At 41.9% G+C, this 17,048-nt stretch overlaps 1 protein-coding gene across 5 annotated transcripts in view; it reads left to right on the top strand.

Annotated features, from left to right (window-relative positions):
• utrn (utrophin) overlaps positions 1-17,048 on the top strand; it is a 190,892-nt gene that overhangs the window by 68,181 nt on the left and 105,663 nt on the right. Inside the window, exon 1 of one of the 5 annotated variants that reach the window (XM_078274051.1) lies at positions 2,940-3,191. The exons of the other annotated variants lie outside the window; for them this stretch is intronic. Coding sequence (XP_078130177.1) covers positions 3,045-3,191 — 147 coding nt within the window. The 5' untranslated portion in view covers positions 2,940-3,044. Of the gene's footprint in view, positions 1-2,939; positions 3,192-17,048 lie in introns of those variants that run through there. 5 annotated transcript variants of the gene reach the window in all.

The raw sequence follows: 17,048 nt of genomic DNA on the forward strand, positions 1-17,048 counted from the left end.
TCACAGTGACTGCTCTGCCACTGTTGAGTGTCGGGTTACTTTAATCACAATTCTTTGGCCACAGGCCATTGTCATTCTGACTGCTGTTTTCATATTAAGCCCACAGTTGGTGAGTGGTTGCGAGCAGTGACAAATACAAATGTGGCGCATTAACTGAAATGACCTAAAAACCGTGGCTGAATGGATATTGAACAAAACTTAAACCGAGACACGTGCTGCTGTTATGATAGACTGGACCACAGGAATTGACAACTTTTGTTAAAAATAAACTGTGGTGGTGTCAAATGAATAGATTGACACGTGTGTGTTTGTTACTGACTTTGGTAGATTGATTACTTAAAACACTTTTTAAACATAGTCGCTTTAAAGTGCTTTACTGTAATATTATTTCATGATCTTAGCATTGGGGTTCCAGGTGGGAAATATGGATAAAATCCTTTATTACTGTATGTTATTTTATATTGCATTATCTATATATGGTTCAATAACAATGTGATGTAGTTTATTTTCTGGAAACGTAATTGAGCATATTATGTGTAAAATCCAATCTTGTCATAAATTAGTTCTGCTTATTAATCAGCAACATTGTCTGCAATGGTCCAATACAACCAGAGACATTAAAGGGATACTTACCTCTGACTAATTTTCTATCATCTCATAGTACATATTATCAAATCGCCTAACTCTTACTAGAGCTGGTATGTGTGGTATATGTTATATAAGTCCCCCCCCATCACATCACATCACACCACACGTGCGCACATGGTGGAAGGTATAGCAATAGTGGCATCAGCAGAGAAGTGCAAAGGTGGAGAAGCTGAATTTTATCAAGCTCAACTTATACGTTTGTGTGTGTGTGTGTGTGTGTGTGTGTGTGTGTGCACGCGCGCCTGTGCACACCATAGCAATGTAAGCAGCAGAGATATACATGGCTCCTACGACCTCTTATTTGAGACCCGGCTCTGTCAGTGCCATTAAGACTGAGCCAACAAAGCACTCAGTCTCCCTTGTAATTCCCTCTGAAGCAGAGTCGATACTCTGTGGAATGACTGGTATGGACGCTGTAGCCAGTTAAACCTTGTCTAAACAGAATAAGCTCATCATGATCCCCTCTCCTAGTGACTGTGTATGTATATCTGTGCATAAGCCTGTCGGTAAATGATGATTACTCTAGCTGGCTGCGTAGGTAAGCTGCATGTTGGTTTAAAGGAATGTTTGTGTTAATTTTTCCTCCCTGACTCGTGGTCTCCCTTCATTTGTATAAAGAGACAAGGCAAGCAGGGACCAAGTGCTGTAGTGCTACACTAAAAACACTATTTGTGTATGTGTGTCAGTTTGTGCTTATCTTAAATGCATGAGTCATAGTTATGGGGAGCCGTCGGTGTGAAGCGTGCTGCTGTTGGGCAATTTAGAGATTTTCATCTACACTTTAAATAGATGCCCCTTGCCTTGGTTGGGAGAAAGATATGTTTTTTTTCAGCAGCACTTAAAATAAAATTACAAAAGTCAAGATAAAGAGTCAACATGAATAGGTTTAAAATACCAAATGTTTGTGACACTGTGTGGTCAGTGGCTCTGCAGGAGCTGAGCGGCTAATCTCGGCTGATTGTGCACCTATCTCTGCTTTTACGTGTGTTTTTTTTCCTCTTTTCATCTCTCTCCTCTCTTGGCCTCCTACCTTCTCTCCTCCTGCTCTACTTTGTTCCCACTATTCCTTTTTGTCATCTTTTATCTGCAGTTTTCCATTAAGGCCTCCCTCTTTTCTTCTCAGTTAATCTTTTGAAAGCTGCATTCGGACCACACAAACACAACACATTAACACACGTGCTATCCCTCTTTTCCACACATAGACACAATCAGAAATGTAAGCTCTGTGATTGGATGTTTCCAAAATGCTCCTTGTTAACTTGTCTATGTACACAGGCTTGTAGTTTTGACTTTTATCAAAGAGACAGATTTTTTCAAATTCAGTTACTCAGCTTTTGTCCTCATGATTCAACCAGGAGAGTTTCATGTCCATCCAAGCCGTGGAAGTGCTCCAGCTGTCTGTCACCAACATTGCCTAGGCAGAAAATGAATTCTTCCAGGAAGCCTGGAAGGTTGAAATAACTCCTCCCTCTTTGCAACTCTATGTGTGTACGTCTCATTTGTGCACTTGTGCATTTGAGTTCTCGCTCAGTCCCCTCTCTCTCTGTTTCTCTCGCTCTCTTTTGCTTTCTCTCTTTGTCTGTCTCTCGCTCATTGATCTGTTGTTAGTTTTGCGTAATGTCATTCTGCCTTCACGTCAGAGGCTGATTGTCGTCCCTTACACCGCTGCTTTTGATCCTGCTCTCTCCTCCTTTTCTTCTCCGCTCTCTCTCTCTCTCGCTCTCTCTCTGGTCCAAAAGGAGTACTATCTCTCTCTCCCTCTCCCTCTCTTACTCATTCCCTCTCTGTCTCTCTTCGGATCAGTGGCAGTAAAAAGTGAACCGCTTACGATCAGCGATTCTTCTCGTCCAGTGCAACTCGTGCCTTCCTTTCTCCTTTCCCTGCTGCTTGCCGGCACTTTATACTCTTCTCTCCCTGTTGATTTTTTTCTTTTTCTTCTTCTTCTTCTTCTTTATTTCCTTTTCACCCTCCTCTGACTCTGCAGGGTGTCGTCACAAGTGATTTGTTTGATTCTCTTCTGGCTCTGCAGTCGGGGTGCGCGTGTGAATGTCCGCGTGGAGGAGAAAGTGAGTGTCTCGTCTTGTCCTGCTCGCCTGCATCATCGTATGTGTGTGTGAGAGCGTGTGCATGCTGAGATCTGTGTGAGAGTGACTGTTTATAAAGAGAGAGAGAGAGATAACTGAGGCTGCACTCACTGTGTGTAGTGTGTGTATATGTGACAAAACATGGGGGCATGCTGAGCTGAGTACGCTTGCGTGCTTGAGTGTGTGTGTGTTTTTTCCTCTCTCTCTCTCTGTATGTGTGTGTGTGTGTGCGCATCACGTCAGCTTGGCTGGGGTCTGGTCGGCTGGCTAGGGAGAGGGAGAACAATATGAGCGGGGTAGGGCAGTGCTAGCATGCGGACCAGAAGCAGGCTGTTGCAGAGTTGTAACAGTGTTAAGATGATGGCCATGGTCCGGACCTCCCTCCAGAAAGTGGTGGTCTTCCTACACAGGCTCCAGAGGATGGCCATCTCCTCGCCGCGCTACCAGAAACTCTGCAAGGTACGTGGACTCCAGGAGAGAGCGTGCTGGAGGACTGAGAGTTTCTGTTTTGTTTTTTCTTCTTTTTCTTTAATTTTTTAAGCTTGTCTGCAGTTGATTTTTTTTTTTTTTAAACTTTGCTCTCAAAACTTTCAAGGCATTTTTGAGAGTCTGCTTGAGGCTTTTGGATTTGTTTTTGATTGTATCAATGTAAAGGTTTGTGTTTCTGTATGCCTATGAGATGGCCGCAAAGTTTTTGTTTGGGTATTTTTTTCAATGTAAATGTCACAAATCAGGAGTGCCTCACCAAGCAGTCTGTCTTTGCCACATTCATAGTTTTATTCTTTATTTTTGGTCTGTTTTATTCACAAGTCATTTGATTGTCAAGACATTCTGTTCCAGGACATTGTGTTATGGGGAGTCTGTCACCTCCACAGTATGTAGTTTTAAATATATATATATATATATACACATACCTCACTGACTTTAAGACTTTTGGCACTTTTCTGCATAACAAATAATGACTCCAACTGTGTGTGTGTGAGTGCGCGCACGCGCACGCGATATTTTTGTCTGTATAATGTCAGTTTGAAGTGAGGTTTCACACACTACTTGTGCAGGCATAAACAAACTAACAAGGCAGAGCAGAATATGTGTTGCGTTGTGTTTGATTGAGTACATAGTCTCTATTTTTGTGGTTAATTTTTGTAATTAACCACAAAAGGCGGTCAATATATCCTGTCAATATAGAAACTAAGGAGACTTGAGTTTTTCAGTGGTCAGAGGATTGATGTGAGAGTTTACTCTATAATGGCCGTAATGAACAATTAACTCTCCTAATTAAAGTCATTAGCTAACGTTCTTATGGTGAAGTCATTTAAATGCTAAAATCACACACAGCTGGACATTTTGCTGCCACACAAATTCATTTGAAAAGAGTTTAACAGACTTGTGTTCTTGATGTTTAATGAAAAATCTAAGTCAGTTGTATCACACTCTGTAACCTGTGACAGCCGTTTGTCAGCACTATTGATTTCACCTTGGAGGAGACAACTACTGCTCTGTGTGGACTTGTCATTTTTTTTTTCTTGGGACTTTTCCGCCTTTATTTGATAGGACAGCTAGGTGAGAAAGGGGAGAGAGAGGGGGAAGACATGCAGGAAATCGTCACAGGTCGGATTTGAACCCTGGACCTCTGCGTCGAGGCATAAACTTCTCAGTATATGTGCACCTGCTCTACCCACCGAACCAACCCGGCCACGACTTGTTGTCATTTTTGATTGCTGATCTTTGTTGCTCTCTCTCTTGTGTTGCACAACACTGACCCACTCTCAGTCAGAGGGCAGAGGGGACCAGCTGTTGAGATTTGACTGTGAGAGACTAATGCATCAGACCAGTTTCTGATTACTTGCCTACTTTAATCATGCCTCATCAGTCACCAAACGTGATGGTTTGACTTAATCCATCCTTAATCCATGAATCCATCGCTCTTCAGTGCTCCATCCTTTTTTTCTACTGCGTGTGTTTAGTTGTTTGTCTTTCTTTGTACTTTTGCCAAAGTGTGGTCACAGATAAATTCCGTTTACTGTATTTTACAGGTTTCACTTGCCTCGCTAGTCTTTTCAAATAGGGGAAACGCAGAAAGGAATAAACAGATGGCACAAGGACTAGACTTGTTGAAAAATGGAGTGTGAGAGAGAGCGATAAACAGAGCATTAGGCATCAATAATTTTCCTGCTCTTTCTCAGTTATTTATTGGGTGGATGCTGTGCTTGCTTTTGCTTGTTTAACCAATTCTGGGGGGAACAAGTGAAATCAGATCAGTCCTGCAGCCCGGCATATGTACAATATCTGCTCAATCAACACTTTCTCTTTCTTCCATTGTAAACTTTGATTCAACTCAAGAGTTGAATTGCTCATTTGCCACTGTTCAGCATCCTTAGAGGCCAGACCTTCCTGAATTGGATCTCTACCGGTGGGAGGCATCAGTCATTCCACACTCGATTACCCTCCCCTGGGCTGCATCAGTCATTCCAGCTTCGATTGGCCTTCCCTTGGGGGAATCAGTAATGCTGGGCTTGTCCTGCCTCCCTAGGGTGAGCTCACTGGCTGCCAGACTGGAACAGTGACTTCTGCATGATGGATTTGCTTGGGGCTCACCCTCTGGGGTCTGGCCATTCTTTCTGCTTCAGGACAACGCTGGTCCTAAAACAGCCCACCTGGCTGTTGTCTGATTCAGGGTAATAAATACTTAAACTAGTGGCCCTTCTTTAAGCAGATTATAGTGATTTAATATATAATGTAAACACTGTAATTATTGTAGGTGAGGAAAATACCTCGAAAGAAGTTACGAAAAGCATCAAATTTAATATTCTTAATTTTCCTGGGGAACATAGTGTATTCATACCATCCTGTAGCTGAAAGAAAATCAGCATATGCATAATATTCAGCTGATATGACTGACCAAGTTAACATTTTGTGATATGCAGGCTGTAGTTTACTCTTGGCAGTCCAATTAAGCTGCTAAGCTTATCTTCTAGAACGTATTGAATCATACCATCATATTGGTTCTCACTATGTCTGTACTGTGGCAGGATAGAGCAGGGTGACCGCCGTGCCAGCTCTCCAAGCTATAAATGATGGGAACCTTATACAGTCTCCTGAGTCATAACCATCAAGTCGTCTGTTACTGTTAATCGTGCTTGGCTGGTAGCTTTTGGGTGTTTGTGTGCCCCTTTAACAGCACTCATTACGTTGATGTATAATACTGAGCTTAGCAGAAGCCATTTAACTTCAACAGCTTTTAGAATTGCATCTATTATTTGGTATGTAAATTTTTTTCTTCTCGCACTTTCCCAATTCGAAGCTATAATGTTTAATGAGCTTGTAGGCTATTAGGGACATTTTACATCTATGCAGTGCTCCCTAAGGCTTTGTTTATGTGTATGGTCCTATAGTGTATTTATCCCACACACAGAATCGTACTCACTCCCATTGAAGATGCCAGCTAAACGCCCTAAATGTAAATGTGACTCATTGTGATGTCGTTTGTTTTCACCTCTTTTAGCTTTTGTGTCCTTGTTCTCGTTTCTTCTTTGCTTGCATGCTCATGACATGAATAGTTTACTGGTAAAGAGTACTTCTGAGTAACCCATGCGCCCAGTGGTTGGTAGAGTGGGCGCCCATATATAGAGGTTTACTCCTCGACGCAGTGGGCCCGGGTTCATCTCCGACCTCCGGCCCTTTGCTGCATGTTATTGCCTCTCTCACACCTTTTAATTTCTTCAGCTGTCCTGTCAATAAAGGCCTAAAAATGCCCAAAAAATAATCTTAAAAAAAAGTACTTCTGAGTAGCATGCCTGGTTAGCTTATACTGAGGCATACAAGGCCCCAGCAGCTTATTTCATCTCTCCACTTTTGCTCTGCTCTTTCTTTCTGAGTGTAATCACTAGCTGAGAATTGGCTGGACCCAGCTCCCTCCTGAGGAGTGTCCTCCTACTCTCATTACTGTGGTATTGGCGCCTACTGTGTGTATGTGTGTGTGTGTGTGTGTGTGTGTGTGTGTGTGTGTGTGTGTGTATGTGTGTGTGTGTGTGTGTGTGTGTGTGTGTGTGTGTGGTTCTCCAGCCAAAACCTACTTTAGAAACAGCCCTAAAGCATTCACAGTGTGTAGTCATGCCTTCTCTTTCCTATTGTTTGTCTGGCAAATACTTTGGCCTTTAGGCTCCACACTCCATCCACCTTTTCTTGTGGCTCACTGCTACCCCAGGACAGGTGACTCAGGCATGGGCATGGAGCCCAGCTGTCTGACCTCCCTGTCCTTGAGCTCCACTGGGGTCCTCTGGGTTATTAGCAAGTGTTAGCATTAGCAGTTAGAGCCTCAGGTGCACGCAGATAACCCCCCATTTCTCCCTCTGTAACCTGGCTCACACTCAAATCACAGACTTTTTTGTTTCATGCATGCTTAGACACTTTTAGTTTACGAACAAACATGCCCACAATGCATTCTGTTCTCATGCGTGCGTGCGTGCGCACACACACACACACACACACACACATACACATACACATACAAGCACGCGCACACACATTTACTCACTCAACCACAAGTTAACACACACACTTATTTGCAGCCTGAGTGATGAGTCACAGGTGGGAGCATTATGGGGTAAGTAACAAATTCATGAATGTAGATCATTTAAATTCATCGAGACGATATTGGGAGAGAGTAGGGACAATAAAAGAAAATGAAGACGGGATTCCGCTCCCAATCAACATTACATGTAAATCACCACAGATGGACCTCCTATTGGCAGTGGTGGTGATTTGAAATAGCACTTAAATCACTGATACAGCCCAGAGTTAAGCTGCTCTCCTGTGCTCAATTGCTTTTACTGCAGCAAGTGAGCGTTCGATTAGCAGAAGATGAGGAGAAACTTGCAATGTGACTGACAAATGGCATCCTCGTTCTAGATGAAATATGTAATAAACTACATTTTATACTGTATTTTTAGATGCAAATATAAATGGAGAGAAAATCCTTCAACCTTTCTGTCTCTCCTCTCCTCTCTCTCTCTCTCTCTCTCTCTCTCTCTCTCTCTCTCTCTCTCCCTGTCCCTCTCTGTCTATCTCTCTCTCTCTGTCTCTCTCTCTGTCTCTCTGTCTGTCGCTCTCTCTCTGTCTCTCTCTGTCTCTCTCTCTGTCTCTCTTTCTCTCTCTGTCTCTCTCTCTCTCTCTCTCTCTCTCTCTCTCTCTCTCTCTCTCTCTCTCTCTCTCTCTCTCTCTCTGTCTCTCTCTCTCTGTCTCTCTCTCTTTCTGTCTCTCTCTCTCTCTACACTTTGTCTCTCCCACATCCAGTAAAACCATTTATTGAGGCAGTATTGCGTGTGCGTTTTTTAAAATTTTTTATTTGTGCACTACAGCGATGGATTTTGTGCACACACTTCCAGTAGTGGCTTTCAGGCAGATCCCAACAGCAAGCTAAACCTGCTAATGCATGTGCGGTTTATAGTCAGGACGTTATGGTGCTGGAAAGCTCTGTAACCACCAAGCCCCTCAACGTGTGATGGTCAGAGTAAACAACAGATTGCAGCGACAGACGCAAACCTACCTATGGAAAATTATATGTTTATTTATATTATGGTTGCATTAATATTGCTTTACAGTGCTCTGTATTGGTTAGATATCGTGATTGTAACGTCTACTTTTCAAAGCAGTTTTTTTTGTACTTTTGGTTTCTTTGATTACCAAGTAAACAAAGTAAAAAAAAAAAATCATTCATTGGTTAGTTATTATTGCCTTGAGTATGAAGAATCATTACATTTTAGTATGGGCTAGTGTGTTCAGCCCTTTGGCATTTAGAGCTGGATCTTTACTGGAAATGTTTCAATACTGGTGTCAGTAAGTTACCTGGGTTTAGGGCTGGAGCCAATATAGAGCTGAAAAGATATAGACTGAAAGACTGAAAGCAGGGGGAAACAGATAGCCTGGCTCACTGCAAAGCTTAAAAAAACACCTATCAGCACCTCTGAAACCCACTAACCCATTGTATATTGTTTGTGTAATCCATATACAAACAGAAATGTAAAAACATCAACTTGTGGTTTATTGGGGAGTTGCATGCTGTAACTATTTTGTTTACACAAACAAGCCAAACTCATCACAAACAGTTATGCAAGAACTAGAACAGTGTAAAATTGTAAGATATATGACTTAAATCAGGAAATCTTTGATCAAAGAGTATGAAAAAGACGAGACAAAGCAATTAATTTACCTTTAAGTACAGTACTTATACTTGATGCTATAAACACATTTCAGGTGTGTACCTAGCCGACTGGCCAGAACTCTCTGATACCCCTGACATCATGATCTATGGCCGACCCAGACCACACCGGCTCACATGTGGAGACAGGATAGAGATTACGACGTCCTGCAGGCTCGGTGGCCAAAAGGCACATACCACATAGCATTCAACTCCATCTCAAGATTTTTGCCCTCTTTTTTTCTCTCCCTCATGTCATGACCATCTCTCCCTCGACTGCAGCATTGCTGTAAAAATGAATGTTAAAAGTACTGAGACATTTCTAGAGACTAATACAGAAAGAGAGAGAGAAAAGGGGACACATTGACCTCGAGGCGGTGATGTTGCCAGCTTCAAGTCTCTCTGACCTTCCAGCTCCCCGTCACCCTCCCTTCTGTCACCCACACTGTTTGCCACACCGAGTCAGGGGTCAGCTTAAATGGAGGATATTAAATGAGGCATGCAATCATATATACTTTGCTGCTCTTTCTATTCCTGGCCTTACGATCAATCTACAGGGACAGGGTATGAGCTCTGCACCCTGCTAGTATCCCACCCTGCCAATATCTATGGTAAGCACACAAACATAGTGCTGACTCACAGTCCATATTGTTTTTTTCTCTGTGTGTTTGTGAATGCATCTGTGTACCTCTGTGGTCTTGACAAATATCACAGTTTCAGATTGGAGGAGAGATTGTGGTGTGTAATCCTTGCTCTAACACACATAGTGGCCCAATCAATCGGCCTCACACACACAATCAATAGCATTAGGCCAAAAATAATGATCAGAAGAAGATTGACCCAATTATTATTATTATGCAGATTTGACCTAGAAATCCTATTTTTTTTTTCTCCCTCCTCTCACCGTTTCCTCCTGTTAATTCTTTCCTCTTTTCTCCTTCGTTCATCCTGTCCTATTTAGCCACCTTAACTTTAACACTCATTCTTTCAACTTTGTGTTCTTCTACCTTTGGTCATTTTTTCTCTCCTTTAAAGGGTAATTAATTCTTTAAAAAAGAATGGCATATTTGCTGGAGGAACATCTGCTCCTATATGTCTCAGTCATTTGGTTTTATTTCTGCAGTGCACTGAGTCCAAACAATTTTGTATTTCTTCTGTGGAAGACAGGCAGTGCACATTTTCAGTTATCTCTTCAAACCACTTCTTCACATCTGAGTGAATGTCTGTTTTGCTGTCATTCTGTTTCTGAATGTTGCCCTTTTTGTCGAGACAAACTTTTATTTGATCAATTCAGCAACCTTGTAGGTTCCTTGTACAATCACACTTAAGGTAAAATAACTGGTTTAACTGAGCAAGCTTTTTTTTTTTTTGCTGAGAATTATGAAGCCACACTCCTCCCTTGCTGTACCTGTCTTCTTCCTTTTCTGTTATCACTCCTCTCAGTACCAATTTCCCTAATAACACCCATCAGTAAGCCAGTAAGTTAGCATATGCTCTGGCTCATATCCTCCTCTTTCCGTTTTTGCCGTCATCTGCTCCTCGCATGCCACTCTTAAATCATTCATGCGCTCCCTCTTTTCCTCCCATCCTCCTAAAACCTTCTGCCCATCTCTTTCTCAAGTCTTAGACAGATGGCTTACATGCTACTTGAGCATGCCTTGACGCCACGCTTATGGAGCAGATCATTACATGCTGCTAAAACATTTATCAAATGCTTTCCCTGACATGGCAACATCTAATTATACAAGGTCAGATCCTTGGGGGCCAGTTTCCATCACTGAAACTACGTCCACTCACACACTGTATGTGATTCTTTTTGATCTGATTTCTTTTACAGTAAAGCTTGATTTATGGTTCTGCGGAGGCTCCACGCAGAGCTTTCGCCGCAGCCTACGTAAGTGGCCTGATGTTTATGCTTGTGCGTTGGTGTGTGCGTCGAGCCGGCATGTGTGTGTGTGGGGAGTGTGTGGTAGAGCGAGGGAGAAAGTGAGAGCGTGACGATGATTAGCTTCGGAGCGAGTAGTGATTCTAGAGTCATAGCGGGAGAAACAAAGTGTCTCCCCTGTGCTTTCTGACCAAGGTGGGAAATCTGTAGCAGGAAAAGTTAACCCTCTCCTTGATTTCATGTTGTTTATGGAGAAGGAGAACCAGAAAATGAGTAGGGGGAAATGCACCGCTACCAAGCCACGGCCGAGCGACGTACGCCGCCGCGACGTACGCCGCCGCGACGTATGCCGCCGCGACGTGTAGTTACATTTTTCGAGAGGTGCACGTCAGGCTACGGCGTAGGGTCCGGTGTAGGTTTGTGTCTCCACGTACCTTCGTACGTAGCAACGGCGTAGATTTTACGCAGAAGTATAAATCAAGCTTGTGTACTGTGCATGTTGCCATAAAGACTCTGTCCTAGCAGCCTCTTGAGGTAAATGTAAACATCTGCATGTAGATGATAACATTATGAAATATGTCAACAGTTTGTCAGACAAGACCTTAACTAGGGAATCATCTGAATACCTTGCTAATCAAAACATTGGAAATTCAATTACTCTTTCAGTTTCCTGTGATGGGCAGACCAGTGACTTGTGGCTGTCAGTGGCCTAAATGAAGAGGAAAGGAGTTGAAAGAAAAGCATCACCTATAGTTAGAGCTGGGCAATATATCGATATTATATCGATATCGTGATACGAGACTAGATATAGTCTTAGATTTTGGATATCATAATATGACATAAGTGGTGTCTCTTCCTGGTTTAAAGGCTGCATTACAGTCAAGTGATGTCATTTTCTGAACTTACCAGACTGCTGTAACTGTTCTATTATTTAACTTTACCCACTTAGTCATTATATCCACATTACTGATGATTATTTATCAAAACTCTCATTGTGTAAATATTTTGTGAAAGCACCAATACTCAACACTACAATATCGTTGTGGTATCGATATCGAGGTATTTGGTTAAAAATATCGTGATATGTGATTTTCTCCATATCGTTACCAAGGAGAAGGTATAGGCAGTGTGCATTGGTTGAAGGAGGAGGATAGTGTACGGAGTATGCCCTCAGAGGTAAATACTGTGGTGCGGCAAAAACAAGAGCAACTGAAAATGGTTTCCGCTGTTATATCACAGGGAGATTAAAGACAAATCGTGCTATATATAGTCTGTAATCTGCAAGAGGGTACAGCCTGCAAGAGGAGACAGAGTCAAATGTCACAGTAGTAATCGTGTGGAAAAATAGTTTGATCGGTACGATGGGTAGTCAGAAGCACTTCACAGAAATATTAGGGAAGAGTTTGTTTCAGATCTCAACTTTGCCCAAAAGAGTTCTTGCTGTCGACATGTTGTTTTTGCACTAAGCAGCTTTTTGTAACACTACAAAAAGACACATTAAATCAGAAATGTCCTTTTCACACAACATGGTTAAAAGATTAGATACGAGACAGCTCCATCAAATGTGTGATATTCAAGAAAGTTGAGAGAGGGATCAGAGATGACAGGAGAAGGATCAGTGTGAGCCCTGAAAATGTTTGTGATAGTCCAACATAAGCTTTAACTCCGCTTGAGTGGTACCTTCACACATCCGACCACAGACTTCAAAGAAAATTCAGAGCTCTTAGATATGACGAGGAATCAAATTAGATTTACTACAGTGCTGCAAGTGTGGGTGTTCATTGGTTCAGCATATTTCATAGTTATCACCCAAATGTCTGAAAAGAGGGACATTTTCACTCATCACCCCGGAGGAAATGAGTCTGGCTGCCAAGTTTTTTTTTAATGTTTATTTTACAACAAAATAAAACTAAGATGAGGAAAGAGACAAAAGAATGACATTGTAGAAGGACAGAAAATGGGAAAAAAGGGATACTTTGACAAGAAGAAGTGGGAATTGAACTTGGTGAAAGGGTGGGAAAGATAGGAAGAAAGAGGTTGAAAAGACAAGAGCCTGACGGAGGAAGAAATGGTCGATAGAAGTGTACGATTGTTTTTCATCTTTGAGGTTTGCAGGGCTTATTTGAGGGTCACTTGAGAGACACACACACACACACACACACACACACACACACACACACACACACACACACACACATATTAATGTGCACACTGTCCAGGATCGATCCAAGTGCTCATTTTCAGTCTGAAGGATATTCTCAGATTGGACATTGGGTAAAAACTCATTTATTGCTTCAGTACATGAACAACTTAATTTTCACCGGCAACCTTGCTTCCCAATGTGGACAAAAGGAAAAATACCAAAAAAGCCTATTACACATTTGTGCAGTTTACAGCTGGGTGGGTCTTGTTGAATGTCTCCCTCTTTTAGTCTCCGTCCCCTCTTCAGCATATGTCTCTGTGTGTGTGTGTGTGTGTGTGTGTGTGTGTGCGTGTGCGTGTGTGTGCGTGTGCCAGTTCGTGCCTGCTAAATATCATTGGGATTAGCACTGCGGGCTTAATTAAAAAGCAATTACCTTTGGTCGCTGTGGGCGACGCTTGGTAGAGAGTAGCTCAACTAATCTGGTGAATGGTGTGAGGGACCCTCAGCGTGCAACACACACACAAACCTGCACACAAATTGTGCAATTGTCTGCAGAAAAGGAGGATTAAAACAATTGTTAATTAGTGAAGAGGGGTGGAGGCTAAAAGTGTAGAGAAAGGGCTGTAGTGCCAGACTCACTGCATCCCCCTCTGCCTCTCAAAACCTTTTGTATGTTTATTTATGAGGTTAAAGAGGCAAATGATAAAGAAAAAAATAATTTTCTGTGATGGGCTTGTAAGCATGCTCTCTCTCCCTTTCTCTCTCTTCCATTTTTGCTTTCTTTCTCTTTAAAACCCTGAAATAGGTTAGCACAGTTAGCACCAGAGCTAATCTTTTAATTTTAAAGCTCCAATTAGATGTTGCTAATGACAGTAATTACATCATCTCTCTGAGACTCACTGCAAAGTGCCCTTGAAAAAAACCCTGTATGCTTGGAACAGTAGAGGGAAATCTGCCAAAAGAGTGTGTGTGTGTGTGTTTGCTGTAACACTGCAGGATGCTTTGTGTTCACTTGTAAAACTAAAGATTTACGTGTGAGGGTGGTGAAAACCTCGGGTGGAGTTTGGGTTAAGAGTACAGCCAACATTATGTTGGTTGAAGCTCAAGGATAGGAAATGTAAGTTACTCCGAGTGGCTGAGTTTGACACCCGGACCCGACCCAAGACGAGGCTAAACAGGCTTTTGTAATTCTTCAAAATGTTTACTCACAAATAAAAAATAATTAAAATGAAAATATCAATATACCATCACATTGTATAGCATTCGACCCACCAGCACAAAACATGTATACCTTCTTCTAGCGGATAAGCCATTGGTTTATTGGAAATACACATATTATTTAGCTACCAGCATGTAACACTAAAGCATTTTAAAATATTCAGCCTTACCAGTTAATAGATAAACTATGCCATTTCCCAATATCAGCCAGATGAACGTGGCTGCTAAACTCTAAATGTTTTTCCCAGCTGAACTTGACAACAGTTCAAACAGTCAAAATCCAGAACAGAACTTTGTGCAGGCATGATTGTGATGTTCTTTAAGAGTAGGAGTTGTGGAGGAAGAGAAGCGATTCACTGCAGGTGGTTTCAGTGCCAGCCTCCTCTGGTCAACCACATTGGCTATGCTCCGTCTCTTGCTCTCCAGTGGGCATTGCGTATCTACTTGCACCACATTACACACATTGACGCAGGCGATTTGCAGACTCAGGGAGCGAAAGAGAGAGAATTTTCTTTACAAGTTACATTTGAAAATAATCCAAACAAAGCCTGAAGCAACAAAACGGACCTAATACCCACCCTGTTGTCTTGACCCGTCGGGTTTGAGTCAGGTTGCTGAACTCTTAGTTGAGGTCTGTGGTCAGTTTTTGTATGCATGTGTGCGTTTGCTCTGCGTTTGTGAGGACTCTCAGGATTCTCACAGCAATAGTCAAATCAAGGAAAGCCTCCAAATTGAGGTAATTTGAAATGATGTGTTATGAAGTGTTTGCGGTCAAGGTTAGTGTTAATTCTAGGGTTTGTGGTTAGAAAAATAGGATTTAGTCGGTTCTCATAAACAGAGCTACAAATTCTGTGTGTGTATGTATCCTGCTTGCCCTCAGGTTCTTCGATTTTTGGTAGTTCATCAAGATTTAATTTTGGATGGATGTTTTCCATTCCGGAGAGAGACCATTAATTACCAGTAACCATTCTGGGAAAACACGCACGCGCACACACACACACACACACACACACACACACACACACACACACACACACACACACACACACACACACACACACACACACACACACACACACACATACAAACCCCTCTACCCCTGGCTGATGTATCATAATTGTCCTCTGTTCTCTTTCCATCCTGCCGTGCTCTATTTATAGCCCATTTTAGGCCCTGCCCTGCCATGGCAACTGAATGATTGACAGGGCAATCGACGAGCATGCTCAATCCATCTGGCGCTCACCTTCCTCCTGCTGACCTTCTCTGTGACATCACCAGTGTCTGACTGTCTAGTTTGACTCCGTACTGTCTGTGTGTGTGATCATAACTCAGTTTGGATGGCCTTACACCCTGCTGCTAAATGTCCCCTGTCACACAGAGAGAGTACCCAGCTCACAGAGGTGTGGGTCACAGAACACTCACTCACACACTACATTTACCATATTTACATTACATATTACATTCACATGAATTACTTACCCTTTAATCCCAACCTTTGTTTCTGTATATTAGCTGGACTGTCAGTTTTTATTCAAAGTTTAAAGTACTGTGGAAAAAATTAAGTATTACATCTGTTATCAGTTGTGCGTATTGGCTTATCATGACAACATCTCGGATGAGTTGCATGTGTTCGTTTGAACTCGATTTTTGTGAAAAAGCATATATTTATGCTTCAGATATATTTTTAACAAGCGTTTTGACATTTTCTCAGATATCAAATTTGCCTTTTAATCCTCCTAGATTGTTGAGAACATCAGCAGTCAAACTCATAATAACTCAGCGGTTCTTAGCCTCCAGTGTTTGCACACAAGAGGTCAAGTGCTAAATTTGCAGCAGCAACAGTGTTTTGTTTATAATAAAAAACGAATGTCCGAGGAATGATAAAATGAACACTAACAAATAATCTTAATCTAAAAATGCTGTCATTTGGATCCTTAAGGAAAAAAATAACATTTTACACGATTTGCAAGCCATATTTGAGTAGTGCAGTGCAAACTAACAGCAAAGTCGGGAGAAGTCATCTATGGAATTTTATTTTAGAAAGTATCAGTATCAAAGGTTATTTGGTGCAAGTTTGAATGTCACCTGTCACCTTTTTTTATCACAAGCCCAAAACAACTTACCTCCACCTCAGGGTTTGAGTCCATCTCTCCACATATGCTGCCATGGTACTAAATACAAATTGATTCTCACATGTACAGCAAAAACAGACCAAATACTACTTTCACAGTATCTCTATCTTCCTCTCTGTTTGGCAGGAAGATGTATTAGTGCCCTGGAGTATAGCTGTACTCACCACTAAATCTCCACTCCTGTTATAGCACTACAAAGATATTAATTCTTAACTTTATAACGTTTGTTGACAGCGTGGGGAGCTTACTGTCTCAAGATCAGCAGAAGTAGCATTCTGATGTGTGACAAATTTGAATTTGGCGTCATGACTATATGAAAGTACATGCTTTGGGAATCTAGCTGATACTATTTTTTTGTCTCTGCTTAGCTGCATCTCAGTGTGCCTGTCAATTGAAGTATTATCATTCATTCTCTCCATCTTATCCACCAGCTCCAGTATTCTCTTAAATATTTGCTACATGCTTGAGTGGTTTAATAAAGACTTGTAAGAACATTTTATTTATTTTTCCACGCATGTTAAGAGCGCTGTTTACCATGAAAAGGCATCCATCTATCTGCAGCAAACAAAGTGGAGGGGCTCTAGTGTCTTTCTCCCCAACTCAGATCTTTCTTTATTGAAATACTTAACATCTAATCTTTGTATGAAAAATTCTGACGGCATTAACAAGGTGTGGGCTTCATTGTGTATGGGTTACAATACCATACAGCTAGCAAGCATGAACTGCAAGTGCTGGTTGC

Source organism: Sander vitreus, chromosome 18, assembly GCF_031162955.1.
Source record: "Sander vitreus isolate 19-12246 chromosome 18, sanVit1, whole genome shotgun sequence".
In the NCBI taxonomy this organism is placed as follows: Eukaryota; Metazoa; Chordata; class Actinopteri; order Perciformes; family Percidae; genus Sander; species Sander vitreus.